This window comes from Syngnathus scovelli, chromosome 5, assembly GCF_024217435.2.
Source record: "Syngnathus scovelli strain Florida chromosome 5, RoL_Ssco_1.2, whole genome shotgun sequence".
NCBI classification, from domain to species: Eukaryota; Metazoa; Chordata; class Actinopteri; order Syngnathiformes; family Syngnathidae; genus Syngnathus; species Syngnathus scovelli.
This window is the reverse complement of record NC_090851.1, coordinates 955,220-981,286: the sequence shown is the minus strand read 5'-3', so window position 1 is coordinate 981,286 and position 26,067 is coordinate 955,220. Positions and strand designations below refer to the sequence as shown.

The 26,067-nt window shown below is 46.0% G+C and overlaps 3 protein-coding genes across 6 annotated transcripts in view; 1 reads left to right on the top strand and 2 right to left on the bottom strand.

Annotated features, from left to right (window-relative positions):
• LOC125968476 (galanin receptor type 1-like) overlaps positions 1-5,411 on the bottom strand; it is a 10,800-nt gene extending 5,389 nt beyond the window's left edge. The window contains exon 1 of the mRNA XM_049719585.1: positions 5,367-5,411. The gene's annotated coding sequence lies outside the window, so the exon portion shown is untranslated. The remainder of the gene's footprint in view (positions 1-5,366) is intronic.
• ttyh3b (tweety family member 3b) lies at positions 4,913-26,067 on the bottom strand. Of its 3 annotated transcripts, XR_007481328.1 has the most exons (17): positions 25,724-26,067; positions 24,412-24,583; positions 20,968-21,170; positions 20,107-20,218; positions 19,768-19,988; positions 19,483-19,578; positions 19,328-19,400; positions 19,173-19,248; positions 18,745-18,800; positions 18,247-18,339; positions 18,054-18,146; positions 17,820-17,956; positions 9,293-11,825; positions 8,567-8,728; positions 7,900-7,952; positions 6,537-7,784; positions 4,913-5,511 (listed from the first exon to the last, which is right to left on the bottom strand). XR_007481328.1 is itself a non-coding variant. In XM_049719582.1 (15 exons), exons 2-15 carry the CDS (start codon positions 24,535-24,537, stop codon positions 14,012-14,014), a joined length of 1,677 nt encoding a protein of 558 aa, XP_049575539.1. In that variant the 5' UTR covers positions 24,538-24,583; positions 25,724-26,066; the 3' UTR covers positions 11,865-14,011. The 3 variants fall into 3 exon arrangements, 2 of the variants coding, with proteins under 2 accessions (XP_049575539.1, XP_068506744.1); XM_049719582.1 differs by lacking the exons at positions 4,913-5,511; positions 6,537-7,784; positions 7,900-7,952; positions 8,567-8,728; positions 9,293-11,825 and adding exons at positions 11,865-14,146; positions 15,356-15,431; positions 15,955-16,134 and having other exon boundaries at positions 25,724-26,066; XM_068650643.1 differs by lacking the exons at positions 4,913-5,511; positions 6,537-7,784; positions 7,900-7,952; positions 8,567-8,728; positions 9,293-11,825 and adding an exon at positions 11,865-14,146 and having other exon boundaries at positions 25,724-26,065.
• LOC125968477 (beta-1,3-N-acetylglucosaminyltransferase lunatic fringe) lies at positions 6,455-11,575 on the top strand. Of its 2 annotated transcripts, none has more exons than XM_049719588.2 (8): positions 6,455-6,867; positions 8,561-8,609; positions 9,025-9,127; positions 9,262-9,415; positions 9,603-9,688; positions 9,753-9,912; positions 10,023-10,099; positions 10,313-11,575. In XM_049719588.2, the coding sequence occupies exons 1-8, from the start codon at positions 6,538-6,540 to the stop codon at positions 10,317-10,319; spliced, it is 966 nt and encodes a 321-aa protein (XP_049575545.1). In that variant the 5' UTR covers positions 6,455-6,537; the 3' UTR covers positions 10,320-11,575. The 2 variants fall into 2 exon arrangements, with proteins under 2 accessions (XP_049575545.1, XP_049575543.1); XM_049719586.2 differs by having other exon boundaries at positions 6,458-6,867; positions 10,320-11,575.

The window sequence follows — 26,067 nt, the reverse complement described above, 5'->3', positions numbered from 1 at the left end:
TCTCTGTGCCATGATATGTAATATTGATTTGAAATGTAGCAGATCCCCTGCTGTGCGGTTTCCCACAGACCCTTGTGGAGTTGACATCACAACACATTTTGCTCAAAAGCTGTGAGTGTGTCGCACACTAACACACACAGCCGGCTTCAGGGTGTTCCCCCACCGGCCGGGAGCGATTCATCTGCATCATTTATACATTTTGTTTTCTATCTTTAGAAAAGACTTCTCTTCATGAATTTTTGAAACTATTGTTCAGAGATTACAAAGGTTAAAGACCCTGTCAAGTAAAAACTCAGGAAAAAAAAGGCTGGAAAAAATAAATCAAATAAAAATCAAGCTGCTGTCTCCACTCTCAAACACGCCCAACCAGGCTTTCCACTTTCAATCCCTTTTGCGAGTTTGTCATGCGCACTACTGCCCCCTACAGGCCGCTTCACTTTTTTAGATTTTTAAGGCTTATTGGAGATCTTGCCAAACAAACACCGGGGAAACGTAATAAAGCAAAGGCAGCATGTTCTCTTCTTCCCTGCTGTTGTCTCACACGTCCATGAATACACAACTTCCTTGGACACGCACACACACGCATACACACACGTCGTTCGTCATGCGAGTCCCTTCCTGTGCACTCCCGTGTTGTTGTGCACCACCAATGTGGGTCAGCGTGGACTCACTGGACGTCCTAATGAAGAAATAAATCATTTGCGTGTATTCCTGGCATGAAGTCCTCGCCACCGGCACGGCAGCTGTTTAGTAAACACGGAGCAGCCTCGGGGAATGAGCCACATGCTGCTTCACCTCGGGCGGGGGGGTGGACATAAGTTAACTTGACGCTAAACGGTCGTCAAGCTAAAAAAAAACAAAAAAAAGCTTAAAAACGCTATGAAGTGAATTTACAGATTTGTTTCCAATGTTTGAAATTATTAATATTTTTGTGGAAGAATTAAAGTCGTAACAAGATTGTTGTCGTAGACGTGTCGGCGGCCATTTTGACCGACTTGTTCGATCAAGTGCTATTATTTTTCTCTCAGGATTAGCATTTCCCATTGTTATTTTTCTCCTGTTAATCTCACAGGATTATAATTGAAAATGGTTTTGATGAAAGCAAACCTTGCAGCACACGGAGTACGTGTCCAAGTTTTAAATCGAGGTTAATCAGTAGAAAAGCATTACATCGTTTTGTGCAGGCCAATAAAACATGCGAGGAGTAATGGCGTGCACTGAATCGCTGTGGTTGCAAAAAAAAATTATGCCCGTAGTCCAACGAACGAAATGATAGGGCAGGATTCATCCATGTGGACGATCAGCCTTCTTTTCATTATATGCTAACAAGTGATGTTTCTGTGACGGACTAAACGTGGCATTTCCTTCAACAACAAAGTGTGCGACAAGAAAGAAGCAAAGATGGCATCTCAGCGCTAATTAGCACATCGCTAAACAAAATGTGCGACAAGAAAGAAGCTGGCGCTCTAATTAGCACGCGCTAACGCTGTCGCTGAATTGTATTTTCACCACAATTATTTCGTTAGGTGTGCTTGCCTCCTGGTCGAAAACAATCAATACCGAGAAAGAAGATGAGAATAAGAGTTCACACCCTCTCCTTCACGTGGCAAGACCTGCTCATTGCGTAGCAAGGTGGATGTTGCGTAACAGCTTCCAAGAAAAATCCATAAATCCTAAGCGATGGATTGGCATCGACAAGCAAGAGTGTGTGTGTGTGTGTGTGTGTGTGTGCACGGACAGGAAGTGATTAGCATAAATCATTCGCATGCAAGAAGGACCACGGAAAAAAACCACAAGAATAACATTCTTCGTACACACACACACCTGCACGCACACACGCTTATACAAACACACAGCGGCCCATCAAATTTATGCTATTAATTGAATTTTTTGGAGCAAGTTAAACAAAGCGTGCAAGCCATTAGGGAGCGAGTCTGCTCAAGCATGACCACACACTCTTTAAGGTGCGCAAACACACACACAAACACACACATATAGCACTTCTCCTTGAATCAGCAGCACACTCATGCAGGCTGATGGCCACTTTCAGTCTGCAGCCTATTTACACAGGTTGCATAATACTCATCGAACGTGGACAAACACAACGTCGTGGAGCGACTGCGCAGGGCAACACAAATTCAACACAACATTGAGGAGTGAGCGCTCACACTTGGTGGGCTTTGCTCCTGTTTTGGTGAGCAACCCACCTCGAATGGGCTCAGCAAACAACACGTCCGAATGTAACGCAGCGCAAACTGTCATTTTACTTGTGGTGCTGCTGTTTTGGCTAGCAAATGGTCCCAGCACACAACCCTGTGGAGCGACCACACATCCGGGTCTCAACAAGGGCTTCTAAGAAGAACGTGGAAAGGATAGCAAAAAGATATAGCGGGTAAATTAAGAGCTGGTTGTTAATCAAGGCCTCGCTGTTATTGAATCATGCCTTCTTTAAATTGTTTTCCCTTTGGCAGCTGCCTTTATCTCGTTTCCACGGAAACTACATTTTAATAGAATATTTGATTCATTGAATTTAATTTTATTTGTCCTTCGTCTGAAATACCTGCTTTCCACCTATTTATGTATTGTGTACTTATGCAGATAGTATAGGAATGATGATGATTTTGGTCACACAAAAAATATTTGTATTAATTGAAATAAAAGAGCAACGGTTTAAAATTTATATTAAGAAAAAAATGAAAATAATTTAATTGAATAAATTACTGGATAAATTATATGCATTATTTGTCATGAGTCAATTTAATAATTCAAAACAAAATCTTTGTTTCGATTTTTACATTCCTTCAACTGATGGGATATTTCGATGTAAGTGTTTTGATGTTTGTGCCAGAAAAAAAAAAAAAAAAAAAGCTGGCATCTAATGTACGATTATTTTTGTTTGATGGCATCGGGATCCGTTATCCCGTCACGCCATGCTGTTCAGGCATCAATAGCAATAAATGGAGCATTGATTGAACGCCTGTGTCATTTTTCTGGGGCTCTGTTGAGCCTAGCAATCAAAAGAGCGAGCGAGCACGGCCGACGATCAATAGCCATTGATTCACAAATAACAGCTAATCTCACTTACAAACAGACCTAATGGCGCTCGCTAAACGTGTCCATCGCTTTCAATTACGCATGTAAATGGGCAAGCAAACAAACAAAGCGGCTTATTAGGCACGACGGAGGATTCCGATTGCGTGTGTGAAAGGGCAAACTGTGTTGCTGCGTGAAAGGAGAAAAACATACGCAATGCGACAAACAAAATGGCGCCTAGAAAGAAGACGAAACTAAATAAAGGGCATAAATTGACAAGCTAACTGGTTTAAAACGCCAATTTTACCGGCATTACGGCGAAACGTTTACATAAGTGGACGGACAAATAAATAAAGAACATAATCAAGTTAATCAAGCGCGTTTTGCCTTTTTCCCGCGCGTCCAAACAACTGACGGTGGCCCTCGAGGCACTAAAAGGTCACTGGAATTTGATTTAAATATCATTTTTTTCCTATTTGTTTTCTTCCTGATGAAACGAGGACGGGCTTGCTGATATGGTTTATTGATATGCGTATTAACCATGCGCGGGATGGGAGGATTTGTACGTGTTGTAAACATTTCCATGCGTTGCTCTAATCCCAAGTGAGAGGCAAAAAATAAAAGAGGCGCAATGTAAACCCTCAAAACCAACGCATGCTCATAAATATTCTACATTGGGAAGATTACGTCTTCTTTCAACTACAAGTACATTTGAAATGCAGCATATAAATAAATAGTGGCTCAAGTGGATATGTGCAACGACGAAAAAGTGCGAGTCGCAGAAAGAGTGTAATTCCGCTGTCCAGCGTCCGCGTGATTTCTGCCGCCTTTCATGCGGCACGGTAAATGGATCATATCAGCGGCAGCGTGCACTAAATGCACACACGCAGGCGTGCGCACGAGCACAGCGACTCACGCACGCACGCACGCACGCACGCACGCGCGCAAACCTCCCCAGAAAACAAATTGGCTGGCACAACCTGCTGCTGTTTTGATGATAAGAAAAATACAAGACTGAATTTTAAAAACACACAATTGTGGGCCACTTCATTAGGTACACTTGCGGCAGTTATCTCCTCTTATACATAAGCAAAATGTCCAAAGGGGGCGAAACATGTTTGGAACACTTCCGCAAGCTACTTCAATGGCAAAAATAAACATGGAACATTCATCTACAACAGGTTAGTTCCATGCATTGACCTTCTGACCCGCCACAGCGAGGACCAAATTGTGTTTTTGTGTTGGGATCAAAGTGCTTGACAGCATTTAAGACACTTTAGCCCCACCGTGTGGTGACCCAAAGTTCAATGCAGGATCAGCAAAACTATGCCAAAGGACATCCAAAGAGATGAGCTTAAAAGTCCGCTTGCTAAGGCTTCTTCTGCATTTTAGCTGACGTCAGCGTTCCGAGCACCAAAAAAGGCTGAATGTTCTCAAACTCGGCCTCGTGACAGCTCAACACGGAGGTAAATGACGTCACGGCTCGATAAGGAAACGACGAGGAGACAAAGCACCCACCTGGGGGCGCTCGTTTTATCGGTGTCAGTGGAAAGTGTTGCACTGCGAGGGCGGCCGCGTTTGTGACGCACGTCGTGAGAACTTGAGATTGTTCTCACGCAGCGCAACCGGATGCAAAGCAAGGCCATGCACAAAATCATCGGACACACGCACGCGCACGCGCGCATGTCGATGGACTCACAATTATGTTAATCAACTTAGTGCACATAGCTGACAGGTCATCCATATTTTTTTGAATGCACTTTTCATTCATCATGTGATGGCCAGTTTTTACTGAAATGATTTAATTAAAAAAAAAAAGAACGCGCACGCGCGCACACTCAGAAATTTGCTGATATGAAAGCGACTGGTCTGCAGTGGCTCCTTTCATCTCCAAGCATTTTAATGACAAGCACATGATTGTACATTCCTGCACAAGATGACAAGACTCCTTGTAGCTACGCACGCATGCGCACACACACATGCACGCGCACAGTTTATATCTGACGGGTTTTTTTCCCCAGGGGAAACTGAGAAACTTTTGTGGAGAAGTTTGCCGACTGGCTATAAAAAAATAAAATAAACGACTCAACTCAATGAGGTCACAAATAAAAAAGGACCGACATGAAACTTGTTTGACATATCTATCTACCAGACAAAAAAGTCTCAAGAAACCATGAGTAAAAAGACACAAGGAGCCTGCCATTTTGAGATGAAGCGGCCATTTTAAGCTCCTTTGACCGGGTGTCTTTTCAAGGCAAACATGCTCCATTTCATACAATTGGTATTTTACCAAAGGACAGAAAGCAAGAAGAATTTTGTTTTTTTTAACTTACCGCAACGAAAATGTCAGAATCACAGTCTTGTCCACATCCAAATCTGTTGGGCTTTTTTCCATCTTGCAACGGTTATCCAAAGCCATCCATCCAGCGTCCCTTTTAGCTTTTCACTTTCTTTGACAGTGAGAAGCTGCCACACAACCTGCCCCACAAAAACATTCCATTATGATTTCATTTGCCTGGCAAAATCCAACAGAACATGCCCAAGATTGTATCTTTTTTTTCTTTCTATCAGTGACCCTCATTTTAACATGAGCTGGGATGTTATGGTTTAATTCTAAATCTCTACTGGGCAGAGGGTGTGCAGACTTGTGCAACCACATTATTGCAATTACCATTTCACCTTTCCAAATGACTTTTTGCGAGTTGTACAGTTAACAGGTGGAAACAAAACTTCTGAAAGGATTTTTCTTGGCTTCATTGTGATATGACTAAAAGCCGCCATTTGAACGGGGGTCTGTAGACTTTCAAATCAATTGTGTTCCAAACATTTTGCCAAGAGGCCTCGTGAGACAAACAATGACAAAGGATTCAAACAAAATGATTCTAAAAAAACAACAACCTCATAACTGATTCATTGTGTCCTCGTGCAGTTTGAAGCAAAAAAAAATTTGACGCACATTGTGGCTCTCGAACCCCCTGACAGCACTACTGACCCCACGGCGACCACAAACCACACGCGCGCGCGCACAAGCGCACTGTGTGTTCCCAAACGCGTAAGAAAGCGCCCTTTGTTTGGTTGTCTTACTTCTAAAAAAAAGCTCTAAGTTGACTTCAGGACTTTGGACTGTTTTTGTGAGAAGGCTGGAAACCAAACGAGGAAAGAGGGAGAGGTCCCAAAGTGAGGCTAAAAAACCCGAGCTAGCAACCGGAAGCCTGCCACACGCTGACGGACACGCTGGTGCAAACACAAAAGGGGGAGACACGCAAAAATACGCCAATAAAAACTTGGAAGTGGATTGTTAAGACAAACACGAAGTGCCCTAAACATGCCTTCTTTGCCCCGCCCCAAAAAGGCGCTCAAGTCTCCCATTGGCTGTTTAAAACATTCAGTACCGCCCATTGGTGGAGCTTTATCGCAGACTTCCGGACACCCCAAAACCGTCGCGTTCTGTACTTCGGTTTCGACCCTGAGGAAAGGAGTGCTGAGCTCCTTCACGCACTCACCATGTGGAGGTTCGCGGGGGAGCCGCACCAGCGTTGCAGCGTCGCCGTCCTCTGCATGCTCGTCGCCGGCTTGCTCGCCATCACTCGCGCGCACCAGGAGGCGCAGGCGGAGGGAGCCCCGGTGAGCCGCGCGGTTTTTACCGACTACTTCCGACGGCTGAGCCGGGAAAAGAAACCCACGAGCCGGCCGGGTCGGAGCAGCGTCCCGCGGGAGCCTGGAGAGCTTGTGACCGCCAACGACGTGTTCATCGCGGTGAAGACCACCAGCAAATACCACAGCAGCAGACTGGAGCTCCTTTTGGACACATGGATCTCCAACAATATGCAAAGTGTGAGTTTCTTAAGATATCATTCATGCTTCTAGCACCACCACACACACTTTTTCAATGATTTATTTACGCAAATGACGCAGTTTGTGACTTGAAAGTAAAATGACATCCCTAAAGATTTTTTGTTATTATGTCACTAAATAACTGTTCATTGATTAAAAATGTTCGGCACATTCCAGGCCCATCAGTGTCTCTCCAAAAAAATAAATATTGTCGACTTTTTCTCAAGTGACATTTTGGCTTGGCTCTTTGGGGTGAAAACTAACTCGCTTAAGTGAATAGTTATTTATGAGGCCGGTCAGATCACGCCGCAGGATTTCCTGAGTCGTAAAACGGGTCGGAGGTCACGCTGGGGTGCTTTGAAGCAACGCATTGTAAAACAACACGGGCGGTCTTGGCCCTTTTGTGATGCGTCACGCGAGAGCAAGAGGTGACGAGCGGCCGCGAAAAGCTGCCGAATTCCAAGTAACCTCTTAAATGTCATCTATTCATAGCGCAAAAAATGATGTCGTTGCACCAAGTGACAAAGTGGCACGATCCTTTGATTTGTTGCAGAAAACTTTCAATACATTACAAAAAAAAAACCAACTGGAAAATATCGGATTAGTCATGACGAACAAGTTCAATATGAACACGAACTGGAAAAATTGATTTGCAATAGTTCATTTGTTCTTATGACTGAAATGACTTCCAATTTTCTTATTTTTAAATGGACGCCTCCCATTCTGTTGCTATATTGTTTGTGTGTGGGTGTGCACTCAGCTGATTGTGTGTGTGTGTGTGTGTGTGTGAGAAGTTCTCACGATCGAGCATTACCTGTTTCCCGCACACACCTACGTGCTTGAAGAATGCTGACTCGTGGAAATAATGCACACCCTGGGAACCTCAGCTGATTTCTCTTGGGAAGTGCCAACTGTGGCTAATCACGCGCACGCACAAAATAAGTAAAAGTGAAACATTTTCATCAACTGAAGATACATTTAATCGATCAAACTAACACTGCTAATGCTAATCTGCATTGCAGCTCTGCTTACCTTTTGCCCTTGACATGACGGGGGCTCTTGGTCAGTCACTCGCTGATCAAAGCCTGCGTGGGGGCGGGATTATGCAAATTAATCCAACTATGAGGAAATCATTTTGTAAAATTCAGGAGGACACATTTTCAGAAATAACCCAAGATTTACTTTGGTTGTTTAATTTCACACTTGATGGTAACAACGCCAGATGCAGACAAAAAAAAGTCTGTTTACCATCTGCCACATTGCAAATAAAATTCTCCCATTGGCTGAAATCACATAGTACGGCTACCGCAGGTCCCATTAAAAGATATATGAGCGTCTTGTGACGCTTTAAGCCTGTGATGCGCTCTTTTTACACTTGTCATAAGACTGCTGCCAGACAAGAACATCATCACATTAACTTGAGGAATGCATTTAAAAAAAAACACACACACACACACACACAAAAAAAGCTTTTAGCTCCAGAGTGGAGGTTTGGTCGACTTCCTGTGGAATCTCAGAAGGGTCGAACAAATGATGCAAACATCAAATATATTTGCAAAAACAAAACAGACAGAGAGACAAAAACAAATACTGACATTTACAAGAGCATATTCTACATAGCCACCAAAAGACGTGGACGTACATGAATGAAGTCAAATGGCAATGAATCGATGTTTTTTTGTCGTGTGTGCAGACGTACGTTTTCAGCGACGGCGAGGACGCGGCGCTGAGGAAGCGGATGGGTGAGTAACGCGCACAGATAGCACTGCTGCGGGCATCAGGAAGCAGACTACTGCTGACTTTGTGTTTTCCATGGCGAGCAGCAGACAGGAAGTGAATGTCATATGGGATTTTGCGTGGCCTGTGACACAGAAAACAAAGAACAGGGTTGAAGTAGTAACTAACATTTGAAGCTAATGTTAGCGATAATGTTGGAAGCTAACTTCACAGGCTAACATTAGATGCTAACATTAGACTTAACTAATGAGATGAATAAAATGTAGGGAGTATGTATGTTAGTAGTGACATGTCAGCAAAAGATTAGCTAGCTCTGTTAGCCGGTCGTTTTGACGGCAGCGTGCCAGATTTCCATGTGTACTTTTAACCGCAGTGAAATGAACACGCATTAAGACACGATGATGTCGTTGCGGTCGTAAGGTGTTCACCTGATCAACACCAACTGCTCGGCAGCTCACAGCCGACAAGCGCTCTCTTGCAAAATGGCCGCCGAGTACGACACCTTCCTCAACTCCGACAGGAAGTAAGTTACACGTGTTAAAGAATGATATCTATGCTAACTTCTATTTTGTGACAAAGTATGCCAAGTGACAGCACTGGCAATCTCCTAAAAACAATGAACTTTTCACAACTAATTGCTAACCTGCCCTGTTGTAGGTGGTTTTGTCACATGGACGACGACAACTACCTGAACATGGGCGCCCTCTTGAGGCTGTTGTCGCAGTACAGCCACACGCAGGACGTCTACATCGGGCGACCCAGTCTGGAGCACCCGTTGGAGGCCATGGAGACGCTCCCTAATGCTAAAATGGTACAACGTTAGCAGATGTTAGCACTTGGACATAGTGGTAATTAGCAAATTCACAATGTACTACAGTTAGCATAGCTACAAGTAAAGCAGAATTGACATAGTGGAGTTAAGACTTAACATAAACACAACGTGTTAGCATAGAAGTTCAGAAAGCTAACCACTGTGTGTGTGGGTGTGTGTTGTGCAGAGGAAGGTAGTTTTCTGGTTCGCCACAGGGGGCGCTGGATTCTGCCTGAGTCGCGGCCTCGCCATCAAGATGCAACCTTGGGCTAGGTATGACATTTTGGGGTGTGTGTGTTCCTATTCTCACCTTAACTAAACTCGTCATCCATTTTAGCGAGGGCGCCTTTCTCTCGACCGCCGAGCGTATCCGTCTGCCGGATGACTGCGCCGTTGGCTACATCGTGGGGGCGCTGTTGGGCGTGGGCCTCATTCGCTCGCCACTCTTCCACTCGCACTTGGAGAGCCTGGCACTGTTGACGCGGGTGCAAGAACAGGTGACACCCCCCCCCCCCCACTCATGCCACTGCTTACTTATTGGATTATTGTTAAAAAATGTTTCGATTAAATTTAATTTAAGTCTGTATGCTTTTGATGTTTTAATCAGGTGACTCTCAGCTACAGCAATGAGAAAAACACCATCAATCTCAAAGGACCGTTTTCAATACAACAGGATCCAACAAGGTAACATCTTATTATAGATTTTTTTTTTTTTTTAATATATCATTTTTGTCAACTACTTGTTTGTCCTACTCATGCATTTTGTACACGGGCTGCGCTCATCTCTTGCAACTTGTTCCTGGCTTTCTTCATTGTTGATGTCAGCTTATTGTGAAATGGCGCCTTGCCTTCCAGGCATTGTGACACTCACTTCCTCCATTTTCTTTTGTGTGTGAGAGTTTAGGTTCAAGAGTGTACATTGTGTGTTGCATCCACACACACCCTGGTGCCAGCGCTGAATGCAGCCAGACGAGAAAAAAGAAAAAGAATCTCCCATTTTGGGAAATGAAAGCGCCAAAGAATGTGGGAACAGACGTGAAGGACATGAGGGACGTTTGTCCTCAGGCCTGAACGAACCAAATCAATGAGGAGTCCAATTTGCGGGGCGTGTCTTAAGAGCTTTTCGGAAAGTTAACTAACTGCCAATGTTCGAAGTAACAAACCGCATCATTGAGTCACTCTTCATACTCGACAAATGGTTTTGTTTTTTTCATCCAAAGCCAAGCAAAGACATTTCTCTTGTTTTCTGTAATTATTTGACTGCATTTTGCTCGTTAGCGGTTTTCTTTCTGTACGACTCACCTTAAAAATCACTTTGTTTTATTTTATAAATGCAGAAAAACATGTTCTGTTAAAAACAAACTAGAGCTAGCTAAGGTCAGAGATGAGCTAGCTTGTGTTCACACGCATTGCAGCTACCCCGAGGTGAAAAAAAACAACTTTTATTGCGTATATTGGATCATTGAGACAGCTGTAACATCAGCTGCTGCCGTCTGTCACGTTGTAAAAAAGCTCCATTGTCTTTTAATGTCTGGCACGCCACGCTGGACGCGGCTGCTAGCATATGTTGGCTATGCTCATCCTTTAAACACAAACTTCTGTTCAGCACACAAAGGCTTCGTTTTGTGTGGAAACTAATTGAATTAAGCATTGATGGAAGCTGCATCGTACGATAATGACGCCATTGGAACGTGATCGTTAGCTTAGCACGCTAAATTAGTTTGGCTAGCCAAGGGTTACACGACAATGCTAGCAATCAAAAGTGTTTTTGTTGTGTTGTTTTTAAGGAGAGTAGGATAAATATATTTCAGGTTGTTACGAGACTGAGTTTCAGTATAAAGTTTAGCTCCTCGTTCAGAGTTGTGTCATCACACCCGTCCGCTTTAAACAGCAATTTATGATGACTCATCAAACTTAATGTAGAATGGCAGATTTATCAAATGGTAATGTGTTACAAGTGTCTTTTTTAAAAGGATGAATCCAAAAGTATTCGTTTAAAGGAATCTTTTGAAGCTTCCAAATGACTCACATTGGGTTGTCATGCATGAATAACGTTTCGATGAATGGATGGCCTGCCATATGTGTCATCTTACGCTCCAGCATCTGGAATCTAAGTCCATTTATTGATGATGATCAAATAAAACATTTTGCTCAAATGGGGTCAGATCTATTCCAGAATGTCAATTTGTGCCAATTTTAATGAAATCAACATTTTCTAGGTATTTATAGTTGGAGTCTTGATATCCTGATGGCATTTTTTATTTTAACTTTAACTTACTAGTGTTACCATTAAATTATTACACTAGAATACTTACCGGAGAACCTCTCGCAGAAGTAACTTAAGCTATTAGCCAGCATCAACAAGTCACCCTTTTTCAATCGCCTTAAGGTGACATCCTCAACTTGACCACTAGATGGTGACAGAAACAAAGACAAACCTGAGATCAAATCCATGTTAAAGTTGTTTTAATTTCACATCTTTTTGTTTTTCAACATTTATTTTCCAGCTTGAATTATATCATTACCACAGTTTGGACATGTACATCATTAATACTTTGTTTCTTAGTGAAATCATGGGGGGAAAATGAAAACAGCCATACTGTAGAAAAACATCCAACTAGTATTATTTTTGTTATTTTAAAATGTTTTAATGTCCATTACGTTACAAGATGAGGAGATAATCTCCCCAAAAAATAGGTGCTGATATCAGGAGCATGAGGACATTTTAAAAACATTATGAAAGGCGTCAAATGCTCGTTGAATGTAGCATGACGCAGCTAAGTAGAGAAGTGAGCCTAAAAACGCAAGATTGTCTCGCTATTATGAGAAGTGGTAGTTAACCCGATGAATTCCAATGTGCTAATCCTGTACAGGGTCGGAAATTAGACGACCTTCCGAGTTGACTACGACACTCACAATGCTAATGCTAAAGCTAATATTTTACGCCAGATGGTTAAAAATGATGTGGTTCTGGCCCATTTGTTGACGCGACGGCATCCTGTGGATTCCTTGAAAGACAATCTTAGCATTCCCGTTCAAGCACTAAAAATTGTGATCTGTAAAAGTTCAAAGGTAGCGTAGATGCTAATGTCCCTTCCTTGCCAAGTTGTACGATTTACGATGCACATGTGCATAGTAAGAGGACATTTAAACAAGAATAGCTAAATAAAAAAAACTTTCGTTAAGTTGACAATGGTTTAAAAATGTAATTATTTGAGAAAACGCAATGTAGTTGCGTTTTTTGCTAACACGTGAAAGGTCAAAAAGAACCTCGTCAAAAAATTCTGTTGCTAGGTTGCTGCCGCGTAAACAAACATCAGTAAAAATGTCGTTTGATTTAAATGACAACATTGTAAAATGTAAGTACATGGAAAAAGTTCCCAACTTAACGCTAAAACAAAAAAGCGCAGCCATAGTGTTGATGCTAACGACGCAGCTGTGACACACGTGCCTTTCCTCACATAAAGCGACATCGCCAACTACTGGCCTGCCATGCATAATACACATTTTCAGTTTGTGTGCATCTGTGTGGTGATTATCAGTCATGACAAAAGCACATTTTAGAAAAATTGGAAGTTACCATTCCAGACTAAAACGCTAAGTGTTTATGCTAACTGCGCTTTTCCAACAAGTCTACATGTACAACGCAAAATGACACCGCCATCTACTGGCCCGGCATGCACATTACAGAATTTTCAGCCATTTGTTTTTTCACATCTGTATGACAATTGTTTCGCATTTTTCATTCACTCTAGTAACGGCTAAAAACAGCCTTATGTTCGGAAAGATTTGAAAATTTTCGGCATGTGTGTAGTGGCTATATGTCTCGAATGTAAACAAAGTTGAGCAAAAGGTGACGCTAACCACGCCACGCCACGCCACGCCACGCCTGCGTGCATGCGCACGGACACGCACACACGTTCACGACTACAGTCTTTACATACTGTACAGTAGCAGGAGCAACATTGGCAGTGTCCCATTTAGCCTTCAAAAAGTCGCCTCAAAGAAAAAAAATTGTGCTTATGAGGACTCCAAAAAAAAAGTTCATCACAGTATCACTTGTGGTAGAATACTTGAGAAAAAAAAAGTTTTAAAAACTGATTTTTTTTTCTTTCTTGCTGACTTATGTTAGCACCAAGCAAGCAATTTCCTGCTTTTCCCAAAGTCCTTCCTCCTCTTTATCCTTCCATTGCAGCTTGAATTCTTATCGTTTCAGCTTTTTTTTTCTATTTACATGGAAAGCAAGCATTTTTTTTCTAGCATCTAATTCAGGCACCCTCGATCATTTTGGCACATGGTCGGCCTCTCGGTTGACACGCTCCCGAGTAAATTCCGGAAAAAAGTCAGCTGTATGGACAAGTCTTAGTTATTTAGATGATGGTGATGTTAGACTAGATGTGTGTGAATGTCTGTGTGTGTGTCTAAGTTTGTGCATGTGTGTGAAATACAGCAACATAAGTGCACGGCACAGCACATCACCAGTTAATAAATCAGTGGTGGAGTTATGATTCATATTTACAGCTTCTGTACAGTGTGTGTGTGTGTATGTGTGTGTGTGTGTGTGTGTCGGGGGGCGACGTGTCTAATGATCGGTCACTAGTGGACCGAAGACTGCGGCCGGGCGGTGGCGTGGGGCCGGCTGGCCGGGTCCAGCTGGTCGTTGGGGACGGAGCGGCGGTTCTGGTCGGGGCGGTTGGTGGCCAGGTATTTGGCTCTCATACTGGAGGTGTACTGAGGACCATCGGGAAGGAAGGAAGGAAGGAAGGAAGCGGGCAGTAGAGGTCAAAGGATAGAAAATAAGAAGACCAAAGAAAATGTTCAATTGAATAAATGCAGTTGAGTTGTGTTTGAATAGTGGGAGGATGGTCGGAAGAGTGGGCGGGTGGGGAGAAAGATGCGATGGAAGTAGGTGAAAGTTGGTAGGTCGGTAGCTGGGACAGTAGGATGGAAAATATGGATAGAGTTGAGAGGTCGGTAGGTAGGTAGGAAGGTACGTAGGAGGTTGAGAGGAGAGCAGTCAGTCAGAAGACGTGGGATGTAGCTAGGTAGCTAGGTGGGTTGCTAGGGACTTGGTTAAGTTGGTAGGCTGGGAAGAACTGTAGCTATAGTCATCAGTAACATAGGAGGGGAGGTTGGTTGGTCGATGGAACATTTTGGTTAGTTGGTTGGTTCATAGGTAGGGTGGGTAAGAGGGAGGTATTAAGTCGATCGGTAGGGAGAAGATTGTTAAGTCGGTTGGCAGACAGTTGGAACGCTTCATTGAGATGTAAGTAGGTCATCGGGTTTGGTTGGTTGGTCAGTCAGTCAGTCAGTAGGTAGGCGAGCAAGTGCAACACGGGTACGTTAGTAGGTAAGGAGGTAGATGACATCATGACAGAAATACTTGGACCAGTCATTTGGACAGCCGGGGTTTGATTACGTTGATTAATTAACAATCAATTAGGTGGAGATGATGTTATTGTCAATGACTCGTTGATTAAATGGTTAGTGCTCTAGTTCTGACGTTAGCCTGCTAACCAGTTAGCCGCCGATCACCTGCTACATCTCGCTAGCATGTAGGAAGTGCACGCCGCGACAAGGACACACACACCTCCACTCAAATGCACACAATGAGACATTGGGGGAGGGGGGAGGCAGGGCTGGGATGGTGTGAGGTGGGGTGGGGTGGGTCCGAGGGGCTGCTTCGCCTGAAAAACTCTTACTTGGACTCCCTTTAGTCAACCTGCAGACATCAGAAGTAGAGGACTCGTCTATTCGCGTTTGCCCAGGCTGCCAAAATGACCCCGATCCAGACCGTGGGGTGAGGGGGGGGAGGGGGGGGGGGGGCTACCTTCCAATAGCCCGCGCAGGTAACAAACATCCAATTGCTGGCGCGGCTTATTGGAAGGCAGCCTGCGTGCGAGGGGAGGGGGGGGAGTGTTCTAGAAAGTGTGCACTTACAGAGGGTGGAGGGGACTCCCTGCCAATCAAAGGGGTGTTCTCACACCGGGGGGTCTGAAAGTTTGCGTTCTGGTTCCTGCGTTGTAGAATCAGAGGTTACTGCGGGCGGCGGACAGACGGCTCGGCTCGCGGCTACTCAACTGCTGCTAGCCTCAAATCATCTGGAATGTTTCCATGATGGCCTTTTGGATACTGATTTGGTGGTGTGAAGCAGGCAGGTTGGCTAATTTGGCCAAACATCACAAGGGAAACACTAAGCTAGCTAGCTATCTATCTATCAAAATCACGTTTCCACCAAGCCGTACAGGTTTGGAAGGTTTGGGATGGAAGTCGGCGTCGCGCAACCAGTGTGACATCATAACGCCTACCGTTGTTACTTGCGCTCCGAATTAGAGTACCAAAAATCGGTACTAAACAAAACCGTGGAACTCGACAGATCCATTATCTTGAACGCGTTAACAAAAACTGCCATACCGAACCCAAGTCTAGCGTACTTGATGGAAAGGTTGTTTTTTTTTGTACTCCCTAATGTTATTGTTGCCTTTCCTATCTTAGTCCAGGCTGATGCTAGCTAGCCCTAGCGTGGTGCGCTAACTCACATGTACTCAGTGACGGGGGCATTGCTGACGGTGTGGGCGGTGGCGGGCAGGCTAGCTTCGCTACCGTAGCTGGAGCCGCAGCTGTAGAGACTGGGCATGTGAACGCGGTACAGGTTATCGTGAACGCCGCCGCCGCCCCGCGAGGCGCCCGACTCGTCCTCTCCGTCCTCCTCATCCGTCCTTTTGGGGAGTGGGAGGGGTTAGGGAGCGGCGGAGGGGAGGGGGGTATTGGTGGTAAGGGGGCGGAGACAACAGATTGTAAACAAACAGCAGAAGAGGACAGGGGCGAGGTTTGCTGAGCTCGTCGATAACATGCCCGCAAAAGCGTCAGAGCAGCGCGATGCTAACGCTAATGTCGTCATTCAGAAAAACATGCAGCCAATCGGTGGACATGCAGCCCTCCCTGCAGTCTCAGGCAAGGGCGGCCGGTGCTTCATGGAACTTAAAGCAAATCATAAGAATACAAATATGATGATGATGATAATAATAATATGGGCTGGTTGGGGGGGGGCTAACAAGCCATTTTCTGAAACAAAAATGGTCCAAAATGTAAAGCAGCCGCAAAGGAAATTCAGGTTGGTGTTGATTTGGAAGGTGGATTTCTTTACACTGCCGTTTAAAAATATGAACGTCAACAAAGCAGAGCTACACTTGAATATGAGAAATAAGGAAATCACAATTGCATAATGAATTTGTCATTTCCTTAGTTCAGAGAATGTTTTCGCCCTGACTGACCGCTAGGCGGCGACATTTCTCTGTTCCAGTCTCAGCATGATGAGATGGCATTGCGCCAAAAAGCAACACCGCAAACTTTTTAGTTTCAAATGAAGGATTGGTTCCAATTCGAGTGCTTGCAGCTGACGACATGGAATCGCGCCGGCGTGTCGTGTCGTGTCTTTCCAAGACCGTACGTCATTCAAGACGTCGTCCGTATGCGGCATGTCGAGCTTTGCAGGACGTTGTGGGGAATGGCAGGAGGGAAAAGGAAGGAATTGGGCAACAGAAGGAAGGAAGGAAGGAAGCAACAGAAGGAGGAAGTGGGACACGTTGGGGAGGAGGGGTCATAAATAAAGCACAATCTGGTGCTGGCGGGCAGAAAAGGAAACGCAGACAAGAGTCAAGGCTGGCGATGGATGATGCGAGGGGGGGGCGGGTTGGAGACGCGCCACTCAAGGAAGGACGACATGCAAAGACTCCTCAAGCTTCCCACGACAATCCCAGGAGCAGGGCTTCCTAAACTTTACGGCTTCTCACGGTGCAATACCAGCACATATGGAGAGTTGAGATTTCATATCTCATTATGGATTCAAGTCGCCATATGACCAAAAAAAAATCATCACTCGGCATGTATGATCAAATTTTGTCAAGTTGACATTTTACCAAAGCAATTAGAGGTATGAAAAAAAATGAAAAGGATTTTTACATAAATGTAATTGTACTTTATCTAAAAAAATCAGAATACTGATTTGAAAGAATGTCGTAATGGTCACTGTTGTTTTGCGAAAAGCAGTAACACGAGTGAAAAAAAATATATAATTTTGCAAGAACCAATAAAAATTCTAATTTTGTCATAATGACTTCATTTTATCAATAAACGTTTACTCCAACAAATTATAAACGCCATCATTTAAAACAACAAATATGACGTTTGTTTTGAAGTTATGCTGTCGTGAGGTCACAATTAAGTCAGACAATGTCAGAGTTTGTCAGTCAACATTCCTTCATCAAATTCTGAGCCAAGAGAAGTTGAGGAAACCCCGCATTAGTAGTTAGTAGCATGTTAGCTGTTAGCATTAGCATTCATCGCATTGCTGCATGTGTGCGCCCGGGTTCCGCGTGTGCCTGCGTGCGTGCGCCGGCGTTACCTCTTGCCGGGCCAGGTGTGCGGCACGCTGCAGACGATGGAGGAGAACATGAGCGCCGTGACGAAGGAGAAGAGCACCAGGTAGATGACGCCCTCCACGCCGTCGTAGCACAAGCCTGTCAGAGCCTGCACGTAGTCCTGCCACACGCAGGTAGGGGGCGCCAGTGACAAAACAGTTCGGCAAAGAAGCCGTAGCCGACAAACCAACGTCTGGTCGGATTTCGGCTCTGCTCACCATGTGCAGGCTGCGACAATCCACCAGAGCCGTCAGCTGGTGCAGGCCCACCTCCGTGGAGTTCAGCACCGACTGGATCTGGTCCAGACTCGCCTGGAAGAATATTTGTGAGAATCAAGATGGGCAACTTGTAACACGGGGGAGAAAGTTGTCGCTCGCCTACGTGCGAGGGAAACGCCGATGGCGCACGCACCTTGGTGTTGGCGTATTCCCGCGTGGCCGATCGCAAAAGCTCAGACACGTCGTCCTGCATCTCCACCAACGCTTTGTGACTCCCCGACAGCCTCTACACACGCACACGCACAAGTAGGCATCTTTGAAACAGTGGAGAATGAATATGGATTTTTGCCTCAAAAGTCAAAAGTGGAGTTTTATGAAAAACAGACAACAGTGCTTCACTTTTCCCACACAGCGACTCAAAATGAATGATCACATTAGCTGTGTATTCTCGTTTTGTGTTCTGTTGTTTTTAGAGCCCTCTTGTGGCCATTTGTGGTAAAACCCCTTCTAACCTTTCCATTGAGCTCATTTCCTGTTTGTAGAATCCTGATCGCCATTTTCAGTGTGTATTTAGTTAACGTGTTTTTAGGATTTGCATTTTTTTTCGTCCTTCTACCAAAACATTTATTTTCGCTGGTCGGGTCCCTCAACTGTTGATGAATTCCATAAGGCAAAAAAATGGTGCACTTACTTGCTGGAAGGGGTTGACTTGTCCCGGGCTGCACTTTAGGTAATACTGCAGAATATCTGAAAAGGAAACACGGATATAAACAAAACGGTGGGGGGCGAGTCGCTTCACACGCTGTAAAGAGGAAACGCAATTTAGATTTGATAGTTACAAGACGCAGACAGACAGGCAGGCACATGTACATGCAATTTGTCGAGCTCCCAAATGGCATATTGTGCAAGTGTGTGTTGCTCTTTGTCGGTCTGAATCTGCACCGTGCAGTCAGCCAGAGCGGAAACAAGTGAACGACAACAGATCTCATTAAGACAAGAGGAACTGAGGAGGAAATGAGGAGACAGGCTAAAAATGGCACGCTGCAATATGCCATCATTTAGAAATGGCATCAATCAAACATTGGATTTGGTCCGGCAAGGACACGGACCGAAACACACCTTGCTGGATGACGGCGTTCTCCTGGGTGGCGCGGGCGATGTAGGCGTCGGGAGAATCGCAGAAGTCACTGGCCGACTGCGAGCAAACGCGAGGAGATGACGTCAGTGCGGAGCCAGGCGGCGGCTTTGCTACGTTGCCGTGGCGACGGGCTTACCGCAGCGACGGCCAGTTCCAGGCCCAGAGACGCCCAGCTGATGACGAGCGTCAGCACGCCCAGCAGGCACACGCTGCCGACGGGCACGAACGACATCAATGTTACGCAATCGCCATGGTGATGGAACAAAAACATCCAAATGTGGCCACACGTACCCAATCAGAGTTCCTCTGGAGTTCCGAATAAGTCCGAAGAGAACCAGGAGGCAAATGAGGACGTCGAACAAGAGCAGGCCGAGGTAGCCCAACCACCTGCAAGCAGTTCACAGTTGCCCGAGATGTCCTGCAATTGGTCTCAGAAATTGTCAAAGTCTAAAATTTGGGATGATCAAGATGTTCTGAATTTTGTGCAGATTTTCAAGTTGTATCCAACTCAAGACATTGACAATGCGCATTCATCGTCACTCAATCAATTATCAATCATCCGTTGCCAGTGGTGACCTGTAGAAGTCGAAGGCCTCGGTTTGTCGGGCCAGGTTCTCCAGAGACACGGCCGTGTTGGACCAGAAGGGCACGTCCACCAGGAGCTTGAGCAGCTCGTCCAGCTGTCCCTGCAGCTTCTGGACGATGGACACATAGTCCGTCTGCTCCTGGTAGATGGTCTCCAGCTGGGCCAGGTTCTCCTCCACCGTCTGGTTCAGCGCCGCCGCATTGTCCCACACCTGAGCCGGAAACACGTCGTCGTCGCGATTGATACGACACGTGCGCTATGGTCCCCTCTAGTGGCAGGCGGAAGAATACCTCCAACGTTCATTTCATGCCATTTTTTTTTCTCCTCACCAATTTCTCGATGCCCGACACGGTGCGGTTGGCGTGGCGCAGGGAGTAAGCTAGGCGACTGGCGCCGTCGCTGGACTCGCCGTTCCCGTAGAAGCCAACGGCGATGCCGGCGCTGAAGGAAAAACAAACGGATGGTGAAGAATCCCGACGTGTACGTTGCCGCTGCTCGTGGAGCAAAATTTACAGCTAGCGTTAAAGGGAATTTGCGTGTTAGTGTATGGATGCCGGCCGGCAGACATAAATCCTCATCTGCCGACGGAAACGAGAAGGAAGCGGGCATTAACATCGATTGTAGTTTATGGGATGAAATGATTTTTTTATGATCTTCTTAATGTGCTTTCACGCTGCCACTTCATCATCTCCCCACAACAAACGTGCGTTTACATTCTGCCGGGACCAGACGTTTACATTTGCGCTCATAAACGAACGCTTTACCCCCAATAGACGCCTGGCGCTCTCTGCGCGTCAGTAAATAAACGCACACGCAGACACGCGCGCAGATATTTTAGCTAACGATGACATTTGCAAACCTGCAAAAGAAGTAACACTTTGTCAATGAGTCATGCCGACACACAAACAGCTTTCCTTGTGACTGTAAAATTCACTTCTGTTCTCTGCAGCCAGTCTGCTTCTGTTGCCATGGCAACCTTTCTAGGCCAGCGAGAGGCCCAAACAGAGAACGGAAGAATAAATAGAAGAGAAGGGAGGGACGGAGGGAGGGAGGGAAATCACCATGACGAGTTGAGGAAGAGGACGAGGATGAAGCGCCAAGCCAGAAAATGAAGGCGTCAATCAAATTTCACGTGTGCAGACAAACAATCTGGTGTCGAATTTTGACAAACATGGAGCAGAAGGTCTTACCTGCACACCAGGGTGGCGATGATGACGCACCAGGCGGTGCAGCAGCAGTCGGCGCTGGGCTGCTGAGAGTGAGCGTGGTGCGTCGACGACGATGACTCGTTGCTCTTGCGCCGGCGGCAGCAAAGCCAGAAGGAGTAAAAAAGGAGGAACAGGAGGTCCAGACCCAAACACAGCAGAGCCACCGAGCCCAGCAGCAGCACAGACTGGGAAGACACAGGCAAACGACCACCATTTGTCAATGGAAAGACAGACTGCTGTTAGCTTCTTGCGCTAGCAGTAGCCATATTTTCAACAAATAATATGTAGCTTCCCGGTAAAAAATGTGAATTTCAGAAGGCCAAACCGCAAATATGTATTGGATAAACATGAAACAGAAAGGAGGCGATGCGAAAGCGGTCGGGCGCACGATTTTCCCGCCTAGCCGTGACGCTAGCACATTAGCGTGCCACCGTAGACAAGCATGGAGGCAAAACCGCGACGACGGGAGGGACGCTAACCCGCTAAATGCTTTCATGTGTAAACCCGAGAGCAGGTGGCGGTAGGCAGAGGAGGCGGGAGACCAAAATAATCGTCTACTTCTCGCGTAGCCGTCGCCATTCATTTGCTCTATGTGACCACATTCAGAAGGTATCTGGATCCGTCCGTGTCTGTGCACCCCATGCTCCCGTGGGATGGTCTGTAATAGTCATTGGGAGGCAGAACCAGGCCGAGAACACGGCGCGCTTACAAAACGCTTCCGCTTGTCCGGCGGACAAAAAGAGCCGGAACATTCTCAGGACTCCATTTTGGATGGTCACCAAAACAGGCCCCCCTGAACAAGACTTCTCATGACCTGGTTTCTGCGCTCGACTTATGCCCACGTTGCGCAACACGGAACGAACGTGGTTAGAAGAGAAAGCGCACAAAGCTTAACCTGTTTTTCAATTTTAATCTTTTTTTTTTTTCCCCCCACAATGACATGATCAAATCAAGCTTTCAAAATTCAACCATTTTGTGGGCCGGTGGGAATTTACCGAACGGCCCAAATAACGTGTTGAGACAACCGAGCCTTTCGACATATTTCATCTCCTGTTAGACACCAAATTGCCACTGCCTGGTGCTTTTCAAATCATTTTGGGAAGAAAAAAAAAAAAAAAAAAACGACTGGCGCATCGAACCTGACAGCCGTGAGATTAAGCACAGCGCCGCCAAAGCGTCAGCGCGGATTAAGCGAGGACCAATTGGTTTGTAATTAGCACACTCACTAAACACACGTGAGTGCACGTGTGCGTGCGTGTCTTCCTCCAGATCGCTTCGCAGCGTGGAGGAGGGGGATTTAGCGGTCAGCCGCTGCGCCGTGATCTACTTTCAATCTGTGCTTTCAAATGTGTGCGCGCTGACACGATCAATAGTTTCCACTGCAATGACTTGTCCTTGCACCCTGCACCCGCCAGCATTGCGCCATGGCTGCCAAACAACTGCCAGGCTTTCCCCGAGGCGTTCGCTGACCTCTGGTTCATCCCCCCCCCCCCCCCGCCTGCTTGCTTTTGACCCAGTCGACAAGACGGGTACCCCAACTCTTTCACATGCCTCGCAAAACGCTAACGGATGACAATTAAAGGGCAAAGCTGAGGAGTTTGTGTGTAATTACAGGTCACGTGACTCCTGTGTAATGTTCTGCAGCTGCGCTACCGCAAAGCTGACTCTGCAGTTCCATCGCTTTACGGTAAACACACACTCACACACACACTCGTTCTATTCTGAGGCACCGACAGAACCTCAGGACACAATCTCCGATTTCAGCTTTCGAGGGAAAAAAAAAAAAAAGCCAATGAGCCAGCAAGAGAGAATTACATTGAATGGATTTCTGCCATTGAGCCAAAATGGCTGCCACAGAGAGACGGGTTCTCTCAAAGAGCAAAAAAAACCATCTTGAAATAACGTCCGTTTACACGCTTCTTTGAGTGAAAATGCTAACGTTCTAATGTGCTACACGTGTCCTAGCTAGCCAGAAAGTTCTTGAAACAAAGTTGTTTTGGCAGAAGCTAACATTTGCTTGTCCATTTATTTTATGCTGTTTGGCACAAAATGGCCGCCAGACACTTTTTCCGGTCGCGGCGCCCAAAAATCGGGACAAATGTGTATTGCAAGCGCCCGAGTTAGTCTGTGGGAACGAACGGCAATGAAACGTTGCCGTTCCGGTCTTTTGTTGGCTTGAAGATGCTAACAAATGTGTTTCAAGCACAACACATGCCCCGACTGTTTGAGCCAAAATGGCTGCCGCTTTTGGCCCCCACTAGCAGATAGTGCCAAAGTGTCGACATATTTGTTTGCGGACGCATGAAAGCCTCCGGGACAATCTAAAGAGGGCTTGGCTGCGGAAAAAGTGAAAGAGAGCATTCTTTTCTTTTCAGTCGACACCCCCTCGGCCCCTTCCATCTAATTCAACCCCCGCCTTCTTCTTCTTGTCATTCTCACCCACTTTCCCTGCCTCTCACCATCTCGCCGCAATTAATGATGCACCCTGAATGGCGCCCCTTCACCCCCCCCTTCCCCTACACAAAAGGCCCCGAGGGAGGTTTGTGACCTCACCTCTTCAAAACAACGCGAAGTGCTAAATACGCACTGACGCAGAAAGGCAGCACACAACATGCGACTAACACGGTAGGACATACAAGAAGTTTATCGAGGGCGGGGGTCTGAAACATACGGCACGTGGGCCAGAACGGGCCCATCTGTAAATACTGCGTAAAAATAAAAAGCATTTTTCTTCCAGTCCAGCCCGCTTGGGATCAATTTGGGGTGAATGTGGTCCCTGAACTCAAATGAGTTTGTCACCCCTGGTTTACACGATCGGGGCGGGTAGGGGGCTACTTAAAATTCCACTGCTCTCACACATGCGCACACACAAAGAGCCTCAGTTAAGCAGTGAATGTCTCACAGGAAGTAGCCATTTAGAAGAAAAAGCACCTCCCACGGCTCATCAAGCCTGCGCCTCTTGAGCCTTTTTATCCTCTTCCACCTCTTCGTTTCCCACCAGCGCCACCACCATCATCATCCTCCTCCTCCTCCCATTACCCCCTCCCTCCGCATTTTGTTTTGTACACGACTGCGGCGGCGGCGGCGTTTCGCCTTCCCACGCTGTCAGTGCCGCAAATGAAGAGTCACCGGCAGACGTGAGTTTACTCAACTGCAGATAGAGCAGGCATCTACCATGGTGTTTTAGGAGCAAGAGTAAGAAAAAAAAAAATGGAAGTGGTGTGAGAATGTCAAAGACCAACCGGGATGATGTTTATCAGGAATTTCTTCTTATCATGTCTGCAAAATGTTGTTTTATTTCTTAAAAAAACAATAAAATATAATGATTTCCACATCCTTAAAAATAAAAAAAATGGTTTATCAATTTCACAAAATCTTTCAACTTTTTCTTCTAAAAGAAAAAGTGTAAATGAAATGTTCTCTTACCTTTTGATACTCGGGGTCTTGGGGCCGGAAGTCGCTGCTGACCAACTGGAAGTCCAAGTTGAAATGAGGCAAGCGGTGGAGTAGGTTCACCCACCACGGCGGCGAGTAGTTGACCACGGCCGCCATCTTGGAGACGGGATGGCTCGCTAAAACACGTTTACTCGCGTAGATGCTGCCAGGAGGGGGAATAAAAATTGGATGGGTTAAAAAAAAAAATCCCTTACACTTTAGAGAACACATTTAATGTCATAAGGGGCAAATTTCTTCTGTGTCTCTTAAAAAAAGTCTTAACAATAATATGTAATGCTTTCTCGCATGTTTGTTACATTTGTGGAAGATGAATTTTCATCCATCGCCAGTTGCCAGCTACTGAAAATGACATCATAGTTGCTCAACCAATCAGCTCAGCTGTTGTCTGGGATTGGTCATTGATGAGCTCTTGAAAACAATTTATAAGTTTATGAAAAAGAAAAAAATCTGTTCTTCTTAAAGATACATTTGGATGATTTCCTCTTAATTCCAATGTTCAAATAGAAAATAAATCAGCTTTCTTTCTTTGAAATCATGAACTTAAAAGTTAATCATGGCTGTCTTTTTAAGTCACTCTATTTTCTCTTATATTCTATTTGATTAAAAAAAAAAACTTTTCAAATGTCCACTACAATATTTGCTAAAAATAAAATAACGAGCATTTTTGTCTGTTAAATTTCCCCAAAGAGTTCTGGAATTTGTTGGCCTTGCCGAGTGGCGCACGTCTTGCCTGCCTGTCTGTCTGTCTGTCTGTCCTGATTTCTCCTTGGGCAGGTGAGAGTCCCTCCATCCATGCATCCGTCCATCCATCCACGTGGATGAGTCAACTCACCTGCGTGCGCTCCTTTCACGTCAATTATTTCCACGCCAGGGTGACTGACACCTCTGTTGCAAGTAAACAACAGCTCATGGAGGAGCAATGAGCGAAGGGGGGGCACTTCAACAAAAGGGCTCATTGTGTATGCACGCACATTATCACGACTTGAACACTGACAATAGAAGACGAAAATGAAGCTCGCCGCCACAACTAACAATGACCAGAAAAAAAAAATGGCCGTTGAATTACATCTACGCTCAACATCCATCCGAGCGCGCCTACACACAAACACACATGTGGGTCATGCAAAGGCGAACGCCCGCAGTCGAGCCTCCGTCGTCGCGGATTAGCTCGCTCGCGTCAACCCGGCTTTGTCCTCACCGAGTGCCGCAGTCTCGGCGGCCGAGTCTCCACGACAACATAACCACACCGCTACCGCGACCACCGCCATTCAGTCCCGCTTACCTTTCTGCTCGCTCGGCGTGTCGTCTTCTCCGTGCCGCATCAACGCGGCGGCGGCGGCCGGCCGGTCGGTCGCTCGGTCGGTCGTTAGGGTCGGTCGGCGGCGCGCGTTCACCGGCGGTGCCCGGCGACCATTTCCAGCCTCCTGCGGGTTGGTCGCTCCAAAAGCTTTGTGTCGTTCACCGGGTAGCGATGGCGACCACCGCCCCGCTCCTGCACATATTAACCGCGGAGGTGCTTAACTAAACACGCTCGCACAAGGAAAAGTGTTTCAAGATCCGAGAAGACAGCGCGGAGGCTTTGCGGGAGCACACGGACCGTGCGTGAGCGTGCGCGCGCCTGAGCGT

Coding starts and splice junctions, on each gene's coding strand:
- LOC125968477 (XM_049719586.2), top strand. CDS start 6,538: ATGTGGAGGTTCGCGGGGGAGCCGCACCAGCGTTGCAGCGTCGCCGTC. Junction 9,128..9,261: donor TTCCTCAACTCCGACAGGAA/GTAAGTTACACG, acceptor GCCCTGTTGTAG/GTGGTTTTGTCACATGGACG. Junction 9,913..10,022: donor TGACGCGGGTGCAAGAACAG/GTGACACCCCCC, acceptor TGTTTTAATCAG/GTGACTCTCAGCTACAGCAA.
- ttyh3b (XM_049719582.1), bottom strand. CDS start 24,537: ATGGCGGCCGTGGTCAACTACTCGCCGCCGTGGTGGGTGAACCTACTC. Junction 19,401..19,482: donor TCCAGAGGAACTCTGATTGG/GTACGTGTGGCC, acceptor GCCCGTCGGCAG/CGTGTGCCTGCTGGGCGTGC. Junction 15,432..15,954: donor GCCCCCGTCACTGAGTACAT/GTGAGTTAGCGC, acceptor TCTACAACGCAG/GAACCAGAACGCAAACTTTC.